The 16,218-nt window shown below is 42.3% G+C and overlaps 1 protein-coding gene across 1 annotated transcript in view; it reads left to right on the top strand.

Annotated features, from left to right (window-relative positions):
• The first annotated feature begins 305 nt into the window (after positions 1–305).
• LMCD1 (LIM and cysteine rich domains 1) overlaps positions 306–16,218 on the top strand; it is a 57,576-nt gene continuing 41,663 nt past the window's right edge. The window contains exon 1 of the mRNA XM_019651144.1: positions 306–481. Within this exon, the coding sequence (XP_019506689.1) occupies positions 440–481 (42 nt within the window). The 5' untranslated portion in view covers positions 306–439. The remainder of the gene's footprint in view (positions 482–16,218) is intronic.

Below are 16,218 nucleotides of genomic sequence, written 5' to 3'. Positions count from 1 at the left end.
CCTTTTGACCTGAATGAATCTCAGGGCCCAGTGGCCCGCCCCACCCTCTGCTCGTAGTCCTTTAAAGGAGAAGGGCGTGGGGACAGATTCCTGCCGCTCAAGGGACAGATGTGAGCCGCCCGGGCAGGCAGGGGCCGCGGTCTCACTGACGTCAGGGTACCGCTCGCTCTGGGGCAGCCGCCGGCCCGGCTGCGGCCGCCCAAAAAGGGGGGGGGGCGTGCGCTGGGATTGGTTGGCCAAGTGCGAGCGCCTGCGCGGATTGGCTGGCGAGGTTTTAGAGGGAGTCCCACTCTCCAATTAAAGGGCCCCGCCGCGCCCCGCTGCGCGCAGAGCTCCCCCTAGGCTCGCGAACCTGGCCATTCAGCCACCTCTGTCCCCACTGCGCGCCCTCGCGCCCCCGCCTGAGAAGCCAGGCGCTGTTTTTCCATCCCCGAAGAAGATGGCAAAGGTGGCCAAGGACCTAAACCCAGGAGTTCAGAAGGTGAGCTGCGATCTGTCTGTACTTACCCAGATTCTTTTTTCCCCTGTTTCCCTCACCCATGTGTTCGCGGAGACTTACCTAGAAGTAAGAAGAAAACTCATTGAATCCCAAGACTTCGCAGAAAACAAAATAGTTGGGAATACTTGCTTGAGCCAATAGGCACACCCCCAGAAATTTACTTTTAAAAGCCCTTGTGTGAAGTATTTGCGAAGGATCTTAGTTCTTTGGTGATGCTAATTGAAATGTAAATAAGGTAAAACCTTTTTTATATGGTAATCCTATGGTCTGTAGGGGAAAAACCCCTACCATCCCCTCTCCTTTCCTGCTCCTGTGATTTAGGTGAAGGTTGGGGTGGCCGAGGGCCGGGGCATGTAATATTGACTCACAGGAATCTTCCCCTTTTGCTGTCATCCTAGTGCTTTGTGTTGTTACACACACACACACACACACACACACACACACACACACACCAGTTTCTTTAGTTGCTGATGTTGGCAACGGCAGCAGTTCCAGCCCTGGGGAACTAATTTCTGTCCCTGGGGTCTGCACGTTTCCCTTTCAAGAAGGGCTGGCCAGGAACCCAGAGGGGCATGGGTGAATTACTACAGGAGACGGGCCTGCAGCTCCAACACCCACCGGTTGGGAAATGGTACACGCCGGAGGCTTAGAGGTCATGTGAGCTGGAAGGGGGAGCAGAGAGACAACCTAGGCAATGGAGAAACTGAGGTCCAGGGTCACAGAAAGTCTGTTCCAGCAGGCAACACAGCGTGAGGAAAGCCGTAAGCATTGAAACCTTGGCCCTGACACTTCTTGGCTGCACCATATTGACCAAGTCACTTTTCTGAGCCCCAGTTTCCTTGTCTCCAGTGTGGGGATGGTAGTTCATTCCTCCTGCATAGCAGGAGTAACAGTAATGTACATTGTGGGTTAATCTCCCAAAGCAGTCCTTTTTTTAAAAAAAAGATCTAATTGGCTTTATTGAAGGATTCATGAATTAAGGCAGCATCCTATCTACTAAACAGAAAGGTGCTCCCAAAAGTTCCAAATCACTCATTTTAAACTCTGATGTCAGGGGATTTGGTCTTGCAGGGCAGAGTCCTCCTTAGGCATCTGCCAATACCTGTGGGGTAAAACGAGAGGGGAGAAAAGAAAGAAACTATGTCAGAATCCAAATAAAATGCAAGCCAGCCACTTAGAGGCACAGCATTCACGCATCTGATTTATAGCTGCACCATTACACAGCTGACCTTCCCCAGACTCCCACACAGAGTCCAGCGGACCCTTCTGAATGTGTACACTAAAGCAGACTCCATCAGGACATCTCTCTGGAATGTACCATGCCCCCTTGCCTTTGCCAGACTATTTGCAGAATCAAGTCATCCCTCCTTCTATGGAATTCTCATAAACTTTAGACCATGGTAAGATACCTATCAATTTCTACCTAGTGGTGAGTCAGGCATGCACTGCTCTTATTTCTCTGCACATCTTTCCAAACTCCTTGAGGGCAAACCTTCCTTGCTTATCTCTGAGCCAGCACAGCATGCCATACACAGTGGGACTTAATACACCACGAGTGACTCTCTGAATGTCCACCCAGCTCAGACCAGAATGTTCACGGACAGTACATTTTGTGCACTGTTGTGTTTAAATTTGTTGTAGCACCAGGATATTTGTATCTAAACTTCCTCCCCCAAAATTCAGTCAAAGTGAAAAGTTCAGGGCTAAAGAGGCAGAGTCCCACAGTCCTCCAGAAAGTCAGATGATTTCAAGTGGTTTTAGCACAAGCTGGCTGATGGTTAATGGATGACAGGAGACCGGGTACACAGAAACACCTCTCCTCACCAAAAGCCGAGGCCACCACCTAAAGGAAGCCTTGTTTTGTTTCGTTTTGTCTTTATAATTTGCTCTTTTTTTTTTAAGTATAGTTGACATACAATATTATATTAGTTTCAGGTGAACAACATAGTGATTTGACATTTATATACTTTACAACGTGATCTCCATGATGAGTCTAGTAACCATCTGTCAACCACACAAATATTTACGATATTGTTGACTGTATTCCCTGTCTTGTTTTTATTTCTCTTTGCATAGGAGAGTGTGATTATCTGGGTTAGAGGCGGGACATGTTCTCCTTTTTGTCCCCTCTAGTGCCAACTTCCTTAGCCTACAAAGGGTTTATTTTTCATTTAGATCCAGTTACAGGCTTAAAGAAAGAATGTGGTGGGTAGAGATGAAAGGGGAGATATTTTTTTACCTCTTGGGACTGTGACAATCAGGAGGAAGAACACCACTTTGTAGCTTAACCAATGCCTTCAACTCAAAAAAAGTGGAGGGACGGGAAGGGAGTGGGCAACAAGCTCTCCTTGCTGAGTAGTACAGCAGTGATTAAACCCTGTGTCATATCAACAGCATGCTGAAAAGCTTTTATTGCATATTTACTTTTTAAATCTGCAACAGTGGGGGGTTTTATAACATTTGGCTTCAGGATGCATAATCACACTTAGGCATTTCAAAATAATTTTATAGACTCTTAGAGCTGCAAGGGTCCTATTTACAAAATGAGAAATGGTTTTAAATGTCATATGAGCTGTCCCCTCTGCCCTGTCCCCAGGGGGAGGGGGGTGCGGGGAATCCCCAGCAACTGGAAAGTCATAAAAAGGTCTTCAAGAGAGAACATAAAATCTAAAAATTGGAGTAGTCTTAGAGGTCATCTAACCAGTCCCAGACAGACTGAGGGACTCACCATAGGTCACATACATAGTTAGTAGCAGAGCTTAGAAACAGTTCCCTACCTCCTCTCATCTGTGTTAACTCAAATGCTCCTGTTGGATGGATGCTCTTGAGTTACTTGTTTTTCTACTGGGAAAGAGATGGCTTATCTAGCATGAAGAGTTTCCTGAGAATGATGAAATAGCCAACATTAACAAAGGGTCTTGAAGGCCAAATGCCATTTCTCTTGGTGGAATCAACCATTATTGTGGACTTGTTCTTCTATGACTTATTAAGTGTATTTAAGAGTACTGGTTCCTAGTATTTTTGTAACCAGATCTGGGTTCAAATCCCAGTGCTACTACTTCCTAGCTGTGTGCTCTTGGGCAAGCAAATTAACTTCTGAGTCTGTGTCTTCATCTGATCATTGGGGAGATAGTTGCAGCATCTATCTCCCAAGGTGGCTGTGATCGCCAAATGAGATGATGTGTGTGAAGGGGCTCAGCACATCACCTCTCAAATAGAGTTAGCCATTGTTATTGTGGGTGGTGGTGATGCATTTTGAGGAGTTGTGAAAGCTGAGAGGAGTCTTTTAGTAAGTGAATGACATACTTTTCTTTATGACTATCTCATCTGAAGAGCAATTCATTTTCATTCAGCTGAACCAAAGCACATTGCTCGGCCTTGATAGGCTAGGACAATGACCACCCCATCTTCATTCTAGCCCAACAGATATAAAATCTGCTTACACAGAACAGTGATTACCAGTCATTGAACATTTCACTTTGGAGTCATAGAATTTTAGGCCTGGAAGGGGACATGAAGCCTTTTCACTTTTTAGATAAGGAAACTGAGGCCCAGAGGGGTCAAGCTTCTTATTTGAGGTTGCTGAGAAGGTAGGCTGAAGCCTGCAAGAATACAGGCCTTTGGCTGCCAAGGAGCCCTTTGCAGGAATTTAGAAAGGACTAGAACAAAGAGATCTAAGAGCATGTTCATTGTTGACTGAGCGTGTGCCAATGGACTAGCTCCAAAGGGTTCTATTTTTCACCCCTCAGCACAATGTCAGAAGAGCATTAAATGATGGTTCTTCTAAGTGCTTTGCCAGGTTCGTCTGGGCGTCTCCCTCCGCCCTTTCCACATCATATCCCTCTTGGCTTTCCTGCCCTTCAGCTCTCTCCTCCCCTCTGTCTTCAGCCTTTCCTGCCTTCACCTCCAGTTCCTGCAGCGTGCAAAACTGCTGGCACGCCGCCTAGGTGAGCCGATCCAATGTAAACACAGCTCCTCGAGAATTGTCGTTGGCTCCCTCAATCTTAAAAATATATTAAGCTGTCACTTAAAGACTTTAATAGCCAAGGCATTGGAGACATGCCCATAGGTGTATAAGCAACTTGGCCCAAAAGAGAGCCTTATTTAAAAAAAAAATAAAAAGAAAGAAAAGAAGTTATCTGAGAGTCCTCCTTAAAGGATGTCCAAAAACAGATGCTGAAACCATTACTTTATAAATTGCAGGTGCTTGTCATATTGTGTCTGAATAGGTGGGGTTGGGGGCTAATGACTGACTTTCACCAGTGTGTCTGACACCTGTGGTAGTGGGAGGCAGGGAAAGGCTTAATAATCACAGAGTATCTCTAGGCATTAATCTAAGCCATCGCAGCTCCAATACCTTCTCCTTGCCCGGGGCTTACAACAGTTCTACAAGTAGGACAGACAAGTTTGAGGGAAGACAAAAGAGAGGAAGGAAAGAGATTTCTTGAATACACACTGGGCGCTTGACATCTTATTCCTCACGTCTTATCTCATTTTGCCTTAAGGACTACCATGCAAAAATATTAATGTCCTTTTTATACATGAGTAAAGTAAGACCAAGGGTTTAAATGACTTGCCTAAGATCATATGATGGCAAGTTAGGAATACAAACCCAGTCTTCTCTGATTCCAAAACTTAAGCTTTTCCCACTACAAGAAGAAACAAGAAGACTTTCCTCATAAGCAGAAGCCCGGTGGAGAGGAACTATGACTAATACTAAGAGCTTCACAGAGATGAAGGTCTCCCTATGCAGTGATAGTTGATTCAGGAATTGCCCAGCATTTGCCAAATCGTACCAGGCATCTGTACATCTCTGATATCTCTTGGTCACTACCAGGTGTGTATTACCAACCACACCAAGTCAAAGCCATTTCCCAGGTATAGAACAAGGGCTTTCTAGATTTCGCCTGGTTTCTGGTTTTCTAGAAAACTGGTAGACGTCTCTAGGAAAGAGGTTGATAGACAAACCAAGGAATCATACAATATTATCCTGAAATTACTGAAGAAGCAGTTAACACTTGACAAAAAGAAAAAAAAAATCCTGGAGATCCCAGGCCCAGAGCTTCCAGGAAATTCTAGCCTGGGGATAAGCTTGTGTACCTCACCATGCCTGGTTAGGCTGACTCATGGTCTACCCAATAGCACATGAATCAGGACCAAGCAAAACACTGCCCAAACCCCTACCAGGACATACTTGAAAAGGAAATAAGATTGCTGAGGGTGCAGAAACCAAAGGCTCCATTTGGCAAGTCACTCTTGAAGGACAAAGAAGCACTGGGGTCCAGCCCATGGTGGCTGTTTCAAATCCATACGATGTGTTTATGGGTTTTTTCCCCCTTCTCCTGTTTTCAAACATTGCCTTCTTTGTAAAAAATCAATCTTTGGAGAAAATGCAAATGAATCATTATATAAAAGAGCTGAGCAGAAAGTAATGGTCTGCTTAGTCAGTCCTTTTATGTTACAGATGGGACATGGGGAAGAAATGGCATATCCAAAATTTACACGTGGCATAACTGAGAGGTACATTGACTCACAGCATCATTTATGAACAAAGGAGAAAAGGGTATCATCTATATTTGTCACTTCCGTGATCAGAATATTCTGATTTCACTTCAAGTTTATACTCTCAAACTTCAGAAAGTCGAGTGAACATTTTGGCCATGAACTTAACTTTGGCCACCAGGTTCAGAGGCCATCTTGAGAGATGGTTAATCACATGCATGGGCATCTTAATGCACCTCATAGTTCTGCCATTTGCTATGTCTGCAACTTTTGCCAAGTCGTTTATCTGGACTTCTGGCTCCTTGTTTGAGAAAGAAGAGTTAGCAGTAGCTCTACACTTAAACAATAGCCAAGTGCCTGGATACATAGTAAGTGCTCAAGAAACGTTTCCTCCTGCTGTTATTGGTATCCTCTCTCATCAGCACAGTGCAGGGAGCCCATAGGTAGTGAAATGCTGGAACATGGGAGACCAAGTTCAGTTTACCTGCATCTCATGTGGTTCTAAGAGATCAGATTGCAAGACCTTCTCTTTATAGCTAATCTTAGACCTAGCCATAAATATACTCAGGCCACATCATATACAAAATCACAACAATGGCAACAATTTGGCTTGGGTGTCTGGTGACTACACTTCAGAAAAGTAGCCCTCCACTTGCTTAGGAGGCAGCCAGTCATGGGCCTCAGCTGTGGCCCCTTCAGCCTCCTTGCAGACCTGTGGTGGTAGACAAGTTGTCTGTGCTCAGTCTATGTCTTCATAGGCTCTGTCCTTCGTGGTGTTGGTGTCAGGGGCACCCAGGGGCAGGAGCATGGGGAAAGGGCTCTTGGTTGAATAGTACCTCCATAAGAAACCTGCCTTAAGAAGACAGCATCTATGGGGCTGTATGACTAAATGGCATTTTCTTGAAGCTGATCACCGAGGTCCCTGACCCTGTTCACCCGTTGGCTGGAAGAGGTGGAAGGAAAGTGGAGCCCAACCCTGTCCGCATCCTGGAGGACAGCCACCCACATACCCAGGCAGGCCTGTGCTCCCCACCCTTGCCTTGGCCTGTGGGCCGTGTCCTTGTTAAGGGGACCTGGCCCTAATAGTCGGAGAGGCCAGTGCTTGGGGCTTCTTACTTTAGAGGAAATTTGGGTGGGAGATTTTTTGAAAATCTTGTTAGTAGATAGAGGAAAAGTTTCTAACCAGGGATCTGCGGATAAAATTGAGGTTATCAAGAAATGTAAATAAAGAAAAATATTGCATCTCTATATCCCTAACCTCTAACTGAAGTTCAGCATTTCCTTCAATTATTCATGAAGACAAAAGCCCTGGTAGTTTAGCAGCCCCTGTGCCTTTTCAAAAAATTCAAATAAAGCTACTGTACATGATATTCACATTGGAAAGATAGCTAGATGCAGGCCCTGTGCCCTTGACACCAATGGAAATCTGATATGTTCATAGCCTATTTCAGCTGTGGTAGATGCCCATTGTACCACTTATACTCATCCCTGCTCTGAAATAACAGTAATTAGATCCATGGCTAGATCTTGTTAATTAACTTAACACAAGCACATGTGTTACTAAAGCACAGATTTGTTTTTATGTTTCGGTACTATTTCAGTAATATGGGTTTCCTTTATGATCCTACATATTTTATTACATGCATTTAAAACACTGTTCTGAGAAGGGACGCTTTCATGTCAAACAGCCAAAGGAGCCCAAATATATTAAGATTGCCATTGAAATAAAGCTTTAACAGTGTTCTACACACACACACACACACACACACACACACACACACACACACACAACCATAATGAATTGAATCTGAGGTTCTTGGAGTAGACAAACTGGATTCGAAGCCCAGCTCTGCCACGTTTCCTGTTACCTCGGTACAAGTCACATTAGCTCTGAGTCTCAGTTTCTTCATCAATAAAACGGGCCTAAAAGTTGTCCTCACAACAATAATCTATGAACTTCTTAACACAGTACTTGACAAATAATGAGTGTGTGTTAAACATGAGTCACCATCACTATTAAAAGAGCTAATGAGAACAAAATGGTAAAGAGAACAAAAACATTATTTTGATGAAACTTATGCCTGCCCCTGATTTGGCCAGCTTTAAGAATTTATTTTGTGTGGACATATATTATGCAATTATTATATGCCAGGGACTGAGCTGGGAAGTAGAGAAGTAAAAAGAAAAGAATCCCAGAGGCTGATGGTTTCAGAAAAGGAACAGCTGGTTCAGCCATCGGAGACCACAGCAGTGTCTAAAGACCTTGATCAGAGGTATGAAAATGGGACTGAGGGAGATCAGAAGAGGAAGTACTTAACCTTACCTGCCGAGGTCAGGGAAGGCTTACCGAAGAGGAGACATTTGAGCTGAGTGTTGAAAGACAAGGATGAATGAGCTATTAGGATCGGGTCACAGTCCAGTTTTATGCCTTCCAAGTCTGACACCCATATATTCCACCCTATTTAACTTCTAATTTGGGGAATATCATTCATCTTAAACTGTGGGGAAATACAGTCCTTTGTATCCACCCATGATGCACATCTGTTATTTTCTCATCTGAGAACTTTTCCCCTTGCCTTTCAACCAAAACTCTTTGGGATGGTAGGATTGCAGGGCCTGCTAAGCTAGCATGCAGAAAACTTCTTATGGCGGTGTCCTGAGATTCCTAAGTTCAGCAACAGAGTGCCAGCAAACCCAGCCCCAATGAGCTTGAATTTTTGCAGGAAGATGTGAATTCATGTTGTGACAGAAGAAAATAAAAGATAACTAAGGATGTGCAATACATACGGAAAGCAAGGAACACACAGACACACACACACGCCAGTGAGATTCAGCATACTGCACATGTGAGCAGAACATGAAAACATATCAAAGTATATTCACTTTTAAACTCTTCAGCCATGTGAATGATTATTAGAGGGAGAGAAATCCCAAGTAGGATTCGTCAGGGAACTGTGAGGAAGAGGCCTTTGAAATAGGGTAATTTGATTAACAAGATCCAGAATCTTGCAGCCAAACAATTCCTTTTGCACTGTTGTGACTTCAGATTTCTGACTTGGTCTGTAAATGTGGGTCCCTCCGTGCCATGTTTTAGAGCAGATGATGCATCAAAATGAAAAACACATGGTTGGATATCAAAATGCCACGGGGATGATTGTTCTTGATTTGTGTCAGTTGCATATGGTATGTTAAACAGAAAAAAAAATAAAAATAAAAAGATCCCAGACGATTCCCTGCCAGTTAAGTGGAAAAATGAAATTATGGGGATCATCCCTGTGTTTGCAAGGACCTGAAGAAAAGGTGACGTTTGATGGAAAAGCTGTGTATCCTCAAGTCTTTCAACTTACACAGCCTACAGTCCCAAACAGCCTGTGGAGAGAACACACCCTCTAAGAAGATTCATGGTAATTAGGGTGGCTGTTGTCACCCACTCTGTACCTTTCCTTAGACCCAGCCCACTAGGGAAATTATCATTTACCTACTTGAATAATGCTTGTACTGTATGTTTCAGCACTTAGAATTAATTTTTAAGAGATGGTAATGGGCCTTAGAGATTCTCTAGGTCAACTTCATTGTTTAACAGACAAGGAAAACAGATCTAGCAGGTTAAGTGACTTGCTCCCAGTCACAGAACTTATTAGTAGAAGAGCTAGGATTAGGATTCAGTGTGTCATAGTATTTCAAACCCAGAAAAACTTAAAAACTCTATTTTGTCTAAGTACCCCATCCAGAACCTTAAATGTGAGATGAACTGGGCAGCCAGGTGCTGTAAGAATACCACTGATGAGTACTTACACCTCCTAAAGAGATGTTTTATTCTTTGAACCCCTATAATTATTAGGTAGCTCTTTTTTATTTTGCGTTAAAGTCTCTTTCTCTCTCCCTCTCCCTCTCCAACTTCTCCCTGTTGGTTCTGTTTCCTTAGTTCAAGATGCAATGGCCACTTTTTTTTAACGCTCTAGTCTGGTTCACCCAGCAACTCCTACATATTGGTCAGGATTAAGGTCAGAGCATCTCTTTTGGGGGGTTACTTCTTACCTTATGGGACACCTAATGTCTGCTGTTAGCCGAGCGAGATGGCCACCAGACAGCCTCCCGTTTTTGTTTGGCATCAGTTTTGTGACTTTTGCCACCTCCTCCATCTAGACAGGTTGTTTCCCTCTCCTTCCATCCTCGCCAACTTCTGTGCCACCAAACTATCTTGTTTCTTGGAAGAGCATTTTTAAAGTGGAAAAACATGCCAAGAGAGAAGGAAATTGGAAAATTTAAAGCACTAAGAGAAGTACTCCAAGCCCATGTCATAAATACTCGTAAAATATCAGCACTCTTCTACATGCAAAATACCTAATTTATAAAAAGGAGGAAAGAATAATGTGAAATCAGAGAAAGTTATGGAGGAAAAGATGAAAACTTTGGTAAATAGAGGTAATATTTTTAAAAGCTTTTAAAAATTATTTGCAATGTTATAGCTTACTACTATATGGAATGTTAGAACAGTAAGAAAGTAACCTAAGTTTTATATCCTTGTGACTTTTCAATCTGGAGGCAATGCTCATGAATAAATATGAAAGCTGGTCATCAAAATTAGCTTCCTTTCATTAAAGGATACCATGAAGAAAGTGAAAGACAATCCACAGAGAAAATATTCATAGTACATATATCTGACAAAAGATGGTATCTAGAATATATAAATCAATTTTTAAAAAGCAATCCAATTTTTTTTAAAAGTAAGTGACAACTTAAACAGGCATTTCACAAGAGAAGATATCTAAATGCTAATAAGTGTAGGAAAAGGTACTTTATTACTCATCAGAGAAATACAAATTAAAATTTGTATTAAAATGCTAGGTATATAATGCTGGTTATTATATACCCAGCAGAATGGTGAAATTAAATAATGACAGTAGCAAGTGTTGGCAAGAATGTGGAGCAACTGGAACTCACGTACATTTCCAAGGAGAATGTAAAATGATAAAAAAAACACTTTGGAAAACTTTTGATAGCTTCCAGCAAAGTTATATATAGTATACATACCCTATTGTCCAGCAGTTTCACTTCTAGTATATAGCCAAGAGAAAGGAACACAAGTGCCCCCCAAAAAAATTTTTTTAAATACCTTGGACATGAATATTTGTAGCAGTTATATTCATAATAGTCAGACACTGGAAATAACTCAACCTCCATCAACAGGAGAATGGATAAACAAATCACTTTAGATTTGTACAGCAGAAAACTAATTAGTAGTAAAAATTATGCAGCAAAGGTAATCTTGACAGAAGAAACCAGACATAAAAGACTATATGTTGTATAATTCCACTTACGTGATACTCAAAAACAGGCAAAACCAATCCATGGTGATAGAAGTCAGAATAGTGGGAAGCTTGATAAGAAGAGATTGTTATTGACTAGAAAGGGGCATGAGAGAACTTTCTGGGGCACAGGAAGGGTTCTATGTCTTTATCTGGATATACAGTAATCAACTGAATATTTGAAATTTGTGAAATTTTTCTGCATGCAACTTTTTCTTAAAGTACTGTTAGAAAGACAGTCTTTGGTAAATAACTGGGAAGTACTACGGATCCAAGCAGCAGAAGGATGTGGAGACCAGGGGTTGAGGGCTGAGTTCTTGCTGCAGCCTGTGGAGGTAGCATGTTAAAGGACAGCTTTGTCTCAGTGATCTGTCCCCAGGACTCCTTCTAATCTTCCCATTGACTTTAGTCTGTTTCTCTGTGATGGGTCCCTTTTCATCCGCCTCTCCCTACAACATTCTGCTTCCGCCACACTGATCTGTCACTCTTTCCCTTACCACACGTTTTCTTCCTCACATGCATACTGAAAGGCCTTCTTCTCTCCAGGGAACAAACTCCTATTCATTCCACAGTCCGCTCCTCCATGAAGCTGTCGGTGCAGACAAAGTTCTCTCTCCTCTGAACTCCCAGCATGGATTTGCTCTCCTACTGAATGAAGGTTTCCTTTTCTGAATGGCCCTGGAACATGTGCAGTGGATGTCTTGTCCACTTAACTCCTGTACCATAATATCCTGTTGGTGCCTAAAGTCTCCTTTTATAAACTCCTTGAGGGCAGGGAACATACCTTAGTCCCCTTTGTGTGCTCCCCATCCCCAAAAGCCTGTCATGTTATAAGGGCTCAACAATGTTAATGGGTAGAAAAAGAAATGGAATGAAATAAGGATATAGGAGAGAGAAGGAAAGTTATCAAAAGAAGTAAGAGCAACTTGGTTCTCCTTCCTGACAGAGCTAGGGAATCCTGCAGGGATAGAAAGGGGGAGAGAGGCCATGAGTGCGGAATATACAAGATACACATGAAATAGGATAGGTGAGGCCATTAACCTCCTCCAGTGCCCCACACATGTTGCTTAATCTAAAACCCTCTGACTCGTGGACCAAAATTGGAACTGGCAAGGCAGAAGTGGGACCAGAGGAGTGGAAGGGATTCTCCTTGGTGGTTTTTAAGAAGGATCTTAAGATGAAAAGGAAATGAAAATGAGAGGGTGGGGAAGGCATCATTCCAAACCAGACCCTGAATTTTTAATGTCTGGTTCCAAGTTTATTATCCTACTTCAAGTTTGTCTCCAAAAGGATCGGCTTTAGGATGGTGGGTGAGCAAAGCCTTATCTTGTTTTCCTTCCTTCAAACGACTAACTCAAACCTTCATGTGAACCTTGAGGCCCCTGTTTCCAGCTGAAAGTCTCTTGAGAACACACTCCCATGGTTCCTTTCCATGGTCTGGGGAGGCAGTTGGCTCGGATCTCTAGAGAGGTGGCCCTCCTTAGGGACGAGAGCCAGCTAGACAACTGATAATTGGATGAAAGTTAGTCCAAACCACTCATAGTTCAGACCAATATCTACTTTAAGTTTCTAGTCCTTGATGAATATTTATACCAAAATAGGGCCAGTGGAAAAGTTCCATCTGTTTGGATTTTAAGAGTTTTGCCTTCCCTCAGCCACGTTGACCAAACTCAGGAAAGTGGTGGAATCATTGCCAAGTACATAGTCTTTGAAGTGCAAGAAATTCTGAGAAGGCCCTGGGCCCATATATTTCTTCTTATCCTGAAGACTTCGAGTTGGCACTCCCTTTTTAAAAAACGCTTAATATCAACACCTCTCCGTGCTTTATAATTGTAGCCAAGCCCTTTACACTGAGCTGACCGTGAACACTCTTTTGAAAGAGTGGATGGTAGGCCTGTGCAGAGTTTTGCTGGGGGAAACTGCTGCATTGGTTGAGATTTTTTCCCATCTTTTACGAATCATAATGGTTCAATTAACCACTTTAATTCTGCTCTTTACTTGGCTAGAAGAGAAATGGCCCCACATTTTCTCCTCGATTTTATTAGTCATTCCATACGCCTCAGAACCAAACGAACAGAAACTTCAACCATGTTCTGCCCTTGATCTGAGGGGCAAAACCAGAAGCCTTGCTCTTGCAGTGGGCGTAGTCGTTGCACTTATCGTGTATAGGCCATGTGCAGGCATTGTTCTAGATAGCGTTTTCCTAGGGTTTAGACCAATTCCATTTTATAGATCAGTAAACTAAGGTTCAGAGGGATTAAGTAAATTGCCTTGGTGACATAACTAGTGTGATGGATGCGAATTAAATGTGGGAAATTCAGTCCACAGCTGCACCCACTTCCCTCTATACCATTTCCCACCTATACCCAACATGTTTACAGGGTTTCAGAAGGATGAGCCATGAACATGTTGGTCTCAAGATGAAGTTAGTTGGTACATAGAAATGCATTAATGACATTGAACCACAATGGAATTTTTCTCCCGTTTCAGTTCTTCCATCCTTCTGATCATGCAAGGAGAAAGTCTTCATCTGGTGCTCAAATGTTTTTAACGCCTCCAACACTTACCCAGCTTCACCTTAAACAGATGGAGAGTGGTCCTTAGTGTCAGAGCCTGTAAAAGGCATTTATATCAGCTAGAATTTAATAATGTTGTTTCATATTTACTCTATTTTTGCGTGGTTATCGTCTACTTTTTATACATTTGAGGGATAAAGGTGTTTGTTTTTTTCAAGAACTACGTTTTTGAAAAAATGATTTGTTTAAAGAAAAATTATAAGTTAATAATCACACAAATAGCATATTGATAAAATTAATGAAGGAGGAACATGGAGTCCCATAAATATCTAATATTTGACCATCATTGATCTCTACAGCACTTTACAGTTTGCAAAGCATCTCATATGCATCATCATATTTGATTTTCACAACCCATGAAACTCGTAGGTATCATGTTCTATTTTAAAGATGAAAATAAAATCAAGGTTCAGAGAGCAGAAACTGCTTGCCGGTGTCACACAGGTGGTGAAAAGAGTAGCCAGGGTTTAGGTTCAAGTCCTCAAGCTCCAACATGAGCGGTGCTTCCCCCAACACTGCCAGCAAATCCTGTCAAGGGCAGGAGTGGATAAAAGGATATTCCAAAGCAAGGAGCCAAGACTACAAATGCCATGGAAATTCTACAGAGCTTAATGACTCTCACGAATTGGCCTGAGTTTTCACAATTTCCTAGTGCTTGTATATATTCTGCTTCATGGAAAGCCTGCGGGTGCTACATTCTAAGTGTCTCTGGAGAAGTCTGATTTTCCCTCTCTAGTGAGCCACCTTCCAGAAGGTTCAGAAACTGGTTCTTCCATCAGGGGATCATTTCCTACCTTCTGGGGTGCACCATGGAAGGGAGGATTCCAACTAGACATGGGCCCCTCAACGAGGAAGAGTTGGATTATGCTCACTAAGAAGAGCTTTCTTTCCAAGTCTACTTGCCTTGAGCAGTTGACTGGGCTTTAGACCACAGGTCCAGGTGATTGTGTGGGCAGGGATGCCATAAACATGGGAGAGCCAGTGGGTTCGGGTACCAAAGAAGGTGTTTGGCAGTTCTATCAGACTATACATGAAGAGATTCCAGGAGCTGAAAACACTCCTGGAGATAAAGCTGAGACCTGGAGGGAATGGTTGAAGCCATTTGAGTAGATTCAAACATAAGAGCATGTTGAGACTGAAGAGAAGAGAAGAGCCAGTGCTAGAACCTTGGAAGGGAGAGGGGAGACATTGAGGCGGACAGAGAAAGGTTGGCTCTACAGGTTAAGTGACCAGGGACGGCTAGAATCTTGGAAACCAGAGGAAACCAGCATGGTTCCTTTTTCTTCCAACTCCTTCTGCAGTCATCAGCCCTTAGATGTGGGCTCTCTAGTATGTGTTAGCTTTTAATGCATCAAGAAATTGATCAAAGGCATAAGAGGAAAGTGATAAAAGAAGCTATTGAAACAAATGATTATTGAGGAGCTACTGTGTGCAAGGCATTCTTTCAGGCGCTGGCAATAGCACAATGAACTAGATATGCAGGGACCTGCCCCCATAGAATTTATAATCTAGCAGAAAAGAATGACATCAAAAAGTTACATCCATGATTAAATAATCATGGATTATTTAATATTATGATTAAATAATACACTCGTGATGGGTACTACTAAGAAGTATAAGATACAAGGTTTTCTAAGATCATATGTTACAGGTATCTGCAGGATGAATAGGAGTTTGTTAGGTGAAGGAAGAGAGAAATGGTCCAAGCAGAGGGAACGGCATGAGGGCAGGCTCAGAGGTGTACAGGAGTTTGTCATTTTTCCTGGGGCATATGGTTAAATGAATAATTCTAAATTTACTCAAGGGAGAATTTCCGGGAAAGGAACATGGCTTCTATAGCTCTGATTTTACATTTTAATTGTGTTAGATGAGTTTCAAAGGTGAGACCAAGAAAGTGAATCATTTGCAAAGTGAATGACCATCCGCTAATTTCCATTTCATAAAACCGGACTTAGAAAAACTTGGCCTAAATACTCTTTAAGATGTTTTAATTTCTAAGAATTTATGACCTTCCTGTGTCAGATTTTCTTAAATGCAGAACTCAACTATATAAAGTACATACCACTAGTGCATATAGATGTAGGGGGGAAATAAAGGAAAGGACGAAATGTTTGAAAGCATATTTAATGTTAATTTTAAAAACGTGATAGCAAAAAAGAGAGAAGAGGGAAATCATTTATAAAAAGGATACTTGTTTTAAACCAAAAAAAAAAATATATCTTGCTAAAGGCGTTACACTAAAACACAAGTGTTTTTTTAACATCAAGGCACCAATGTTGGATGAAGGAAGTGTGTGTGTGTGTGTGTGTGTGTGTGTGTGTGTGTGTGTGTG

Source organism: Hipposideros armiger, unplaced genomic scaffold, assembly GCF_001890085.2.
Source record: "Hipposideros armiger isolate ML-2016 unplaced genomic scaffold, ASM189008v1 scaffold_152, whole genome shotgun sequence".
NCBI lineage: Eukaryota > Metazoa > Chordata > Mammalia > Chiroptera > Hipposideridae > Hipposideros > Hipposideros armiger.
This window is presented reverse-complemented; position numbering and strand designations above follow the sequence as displayed.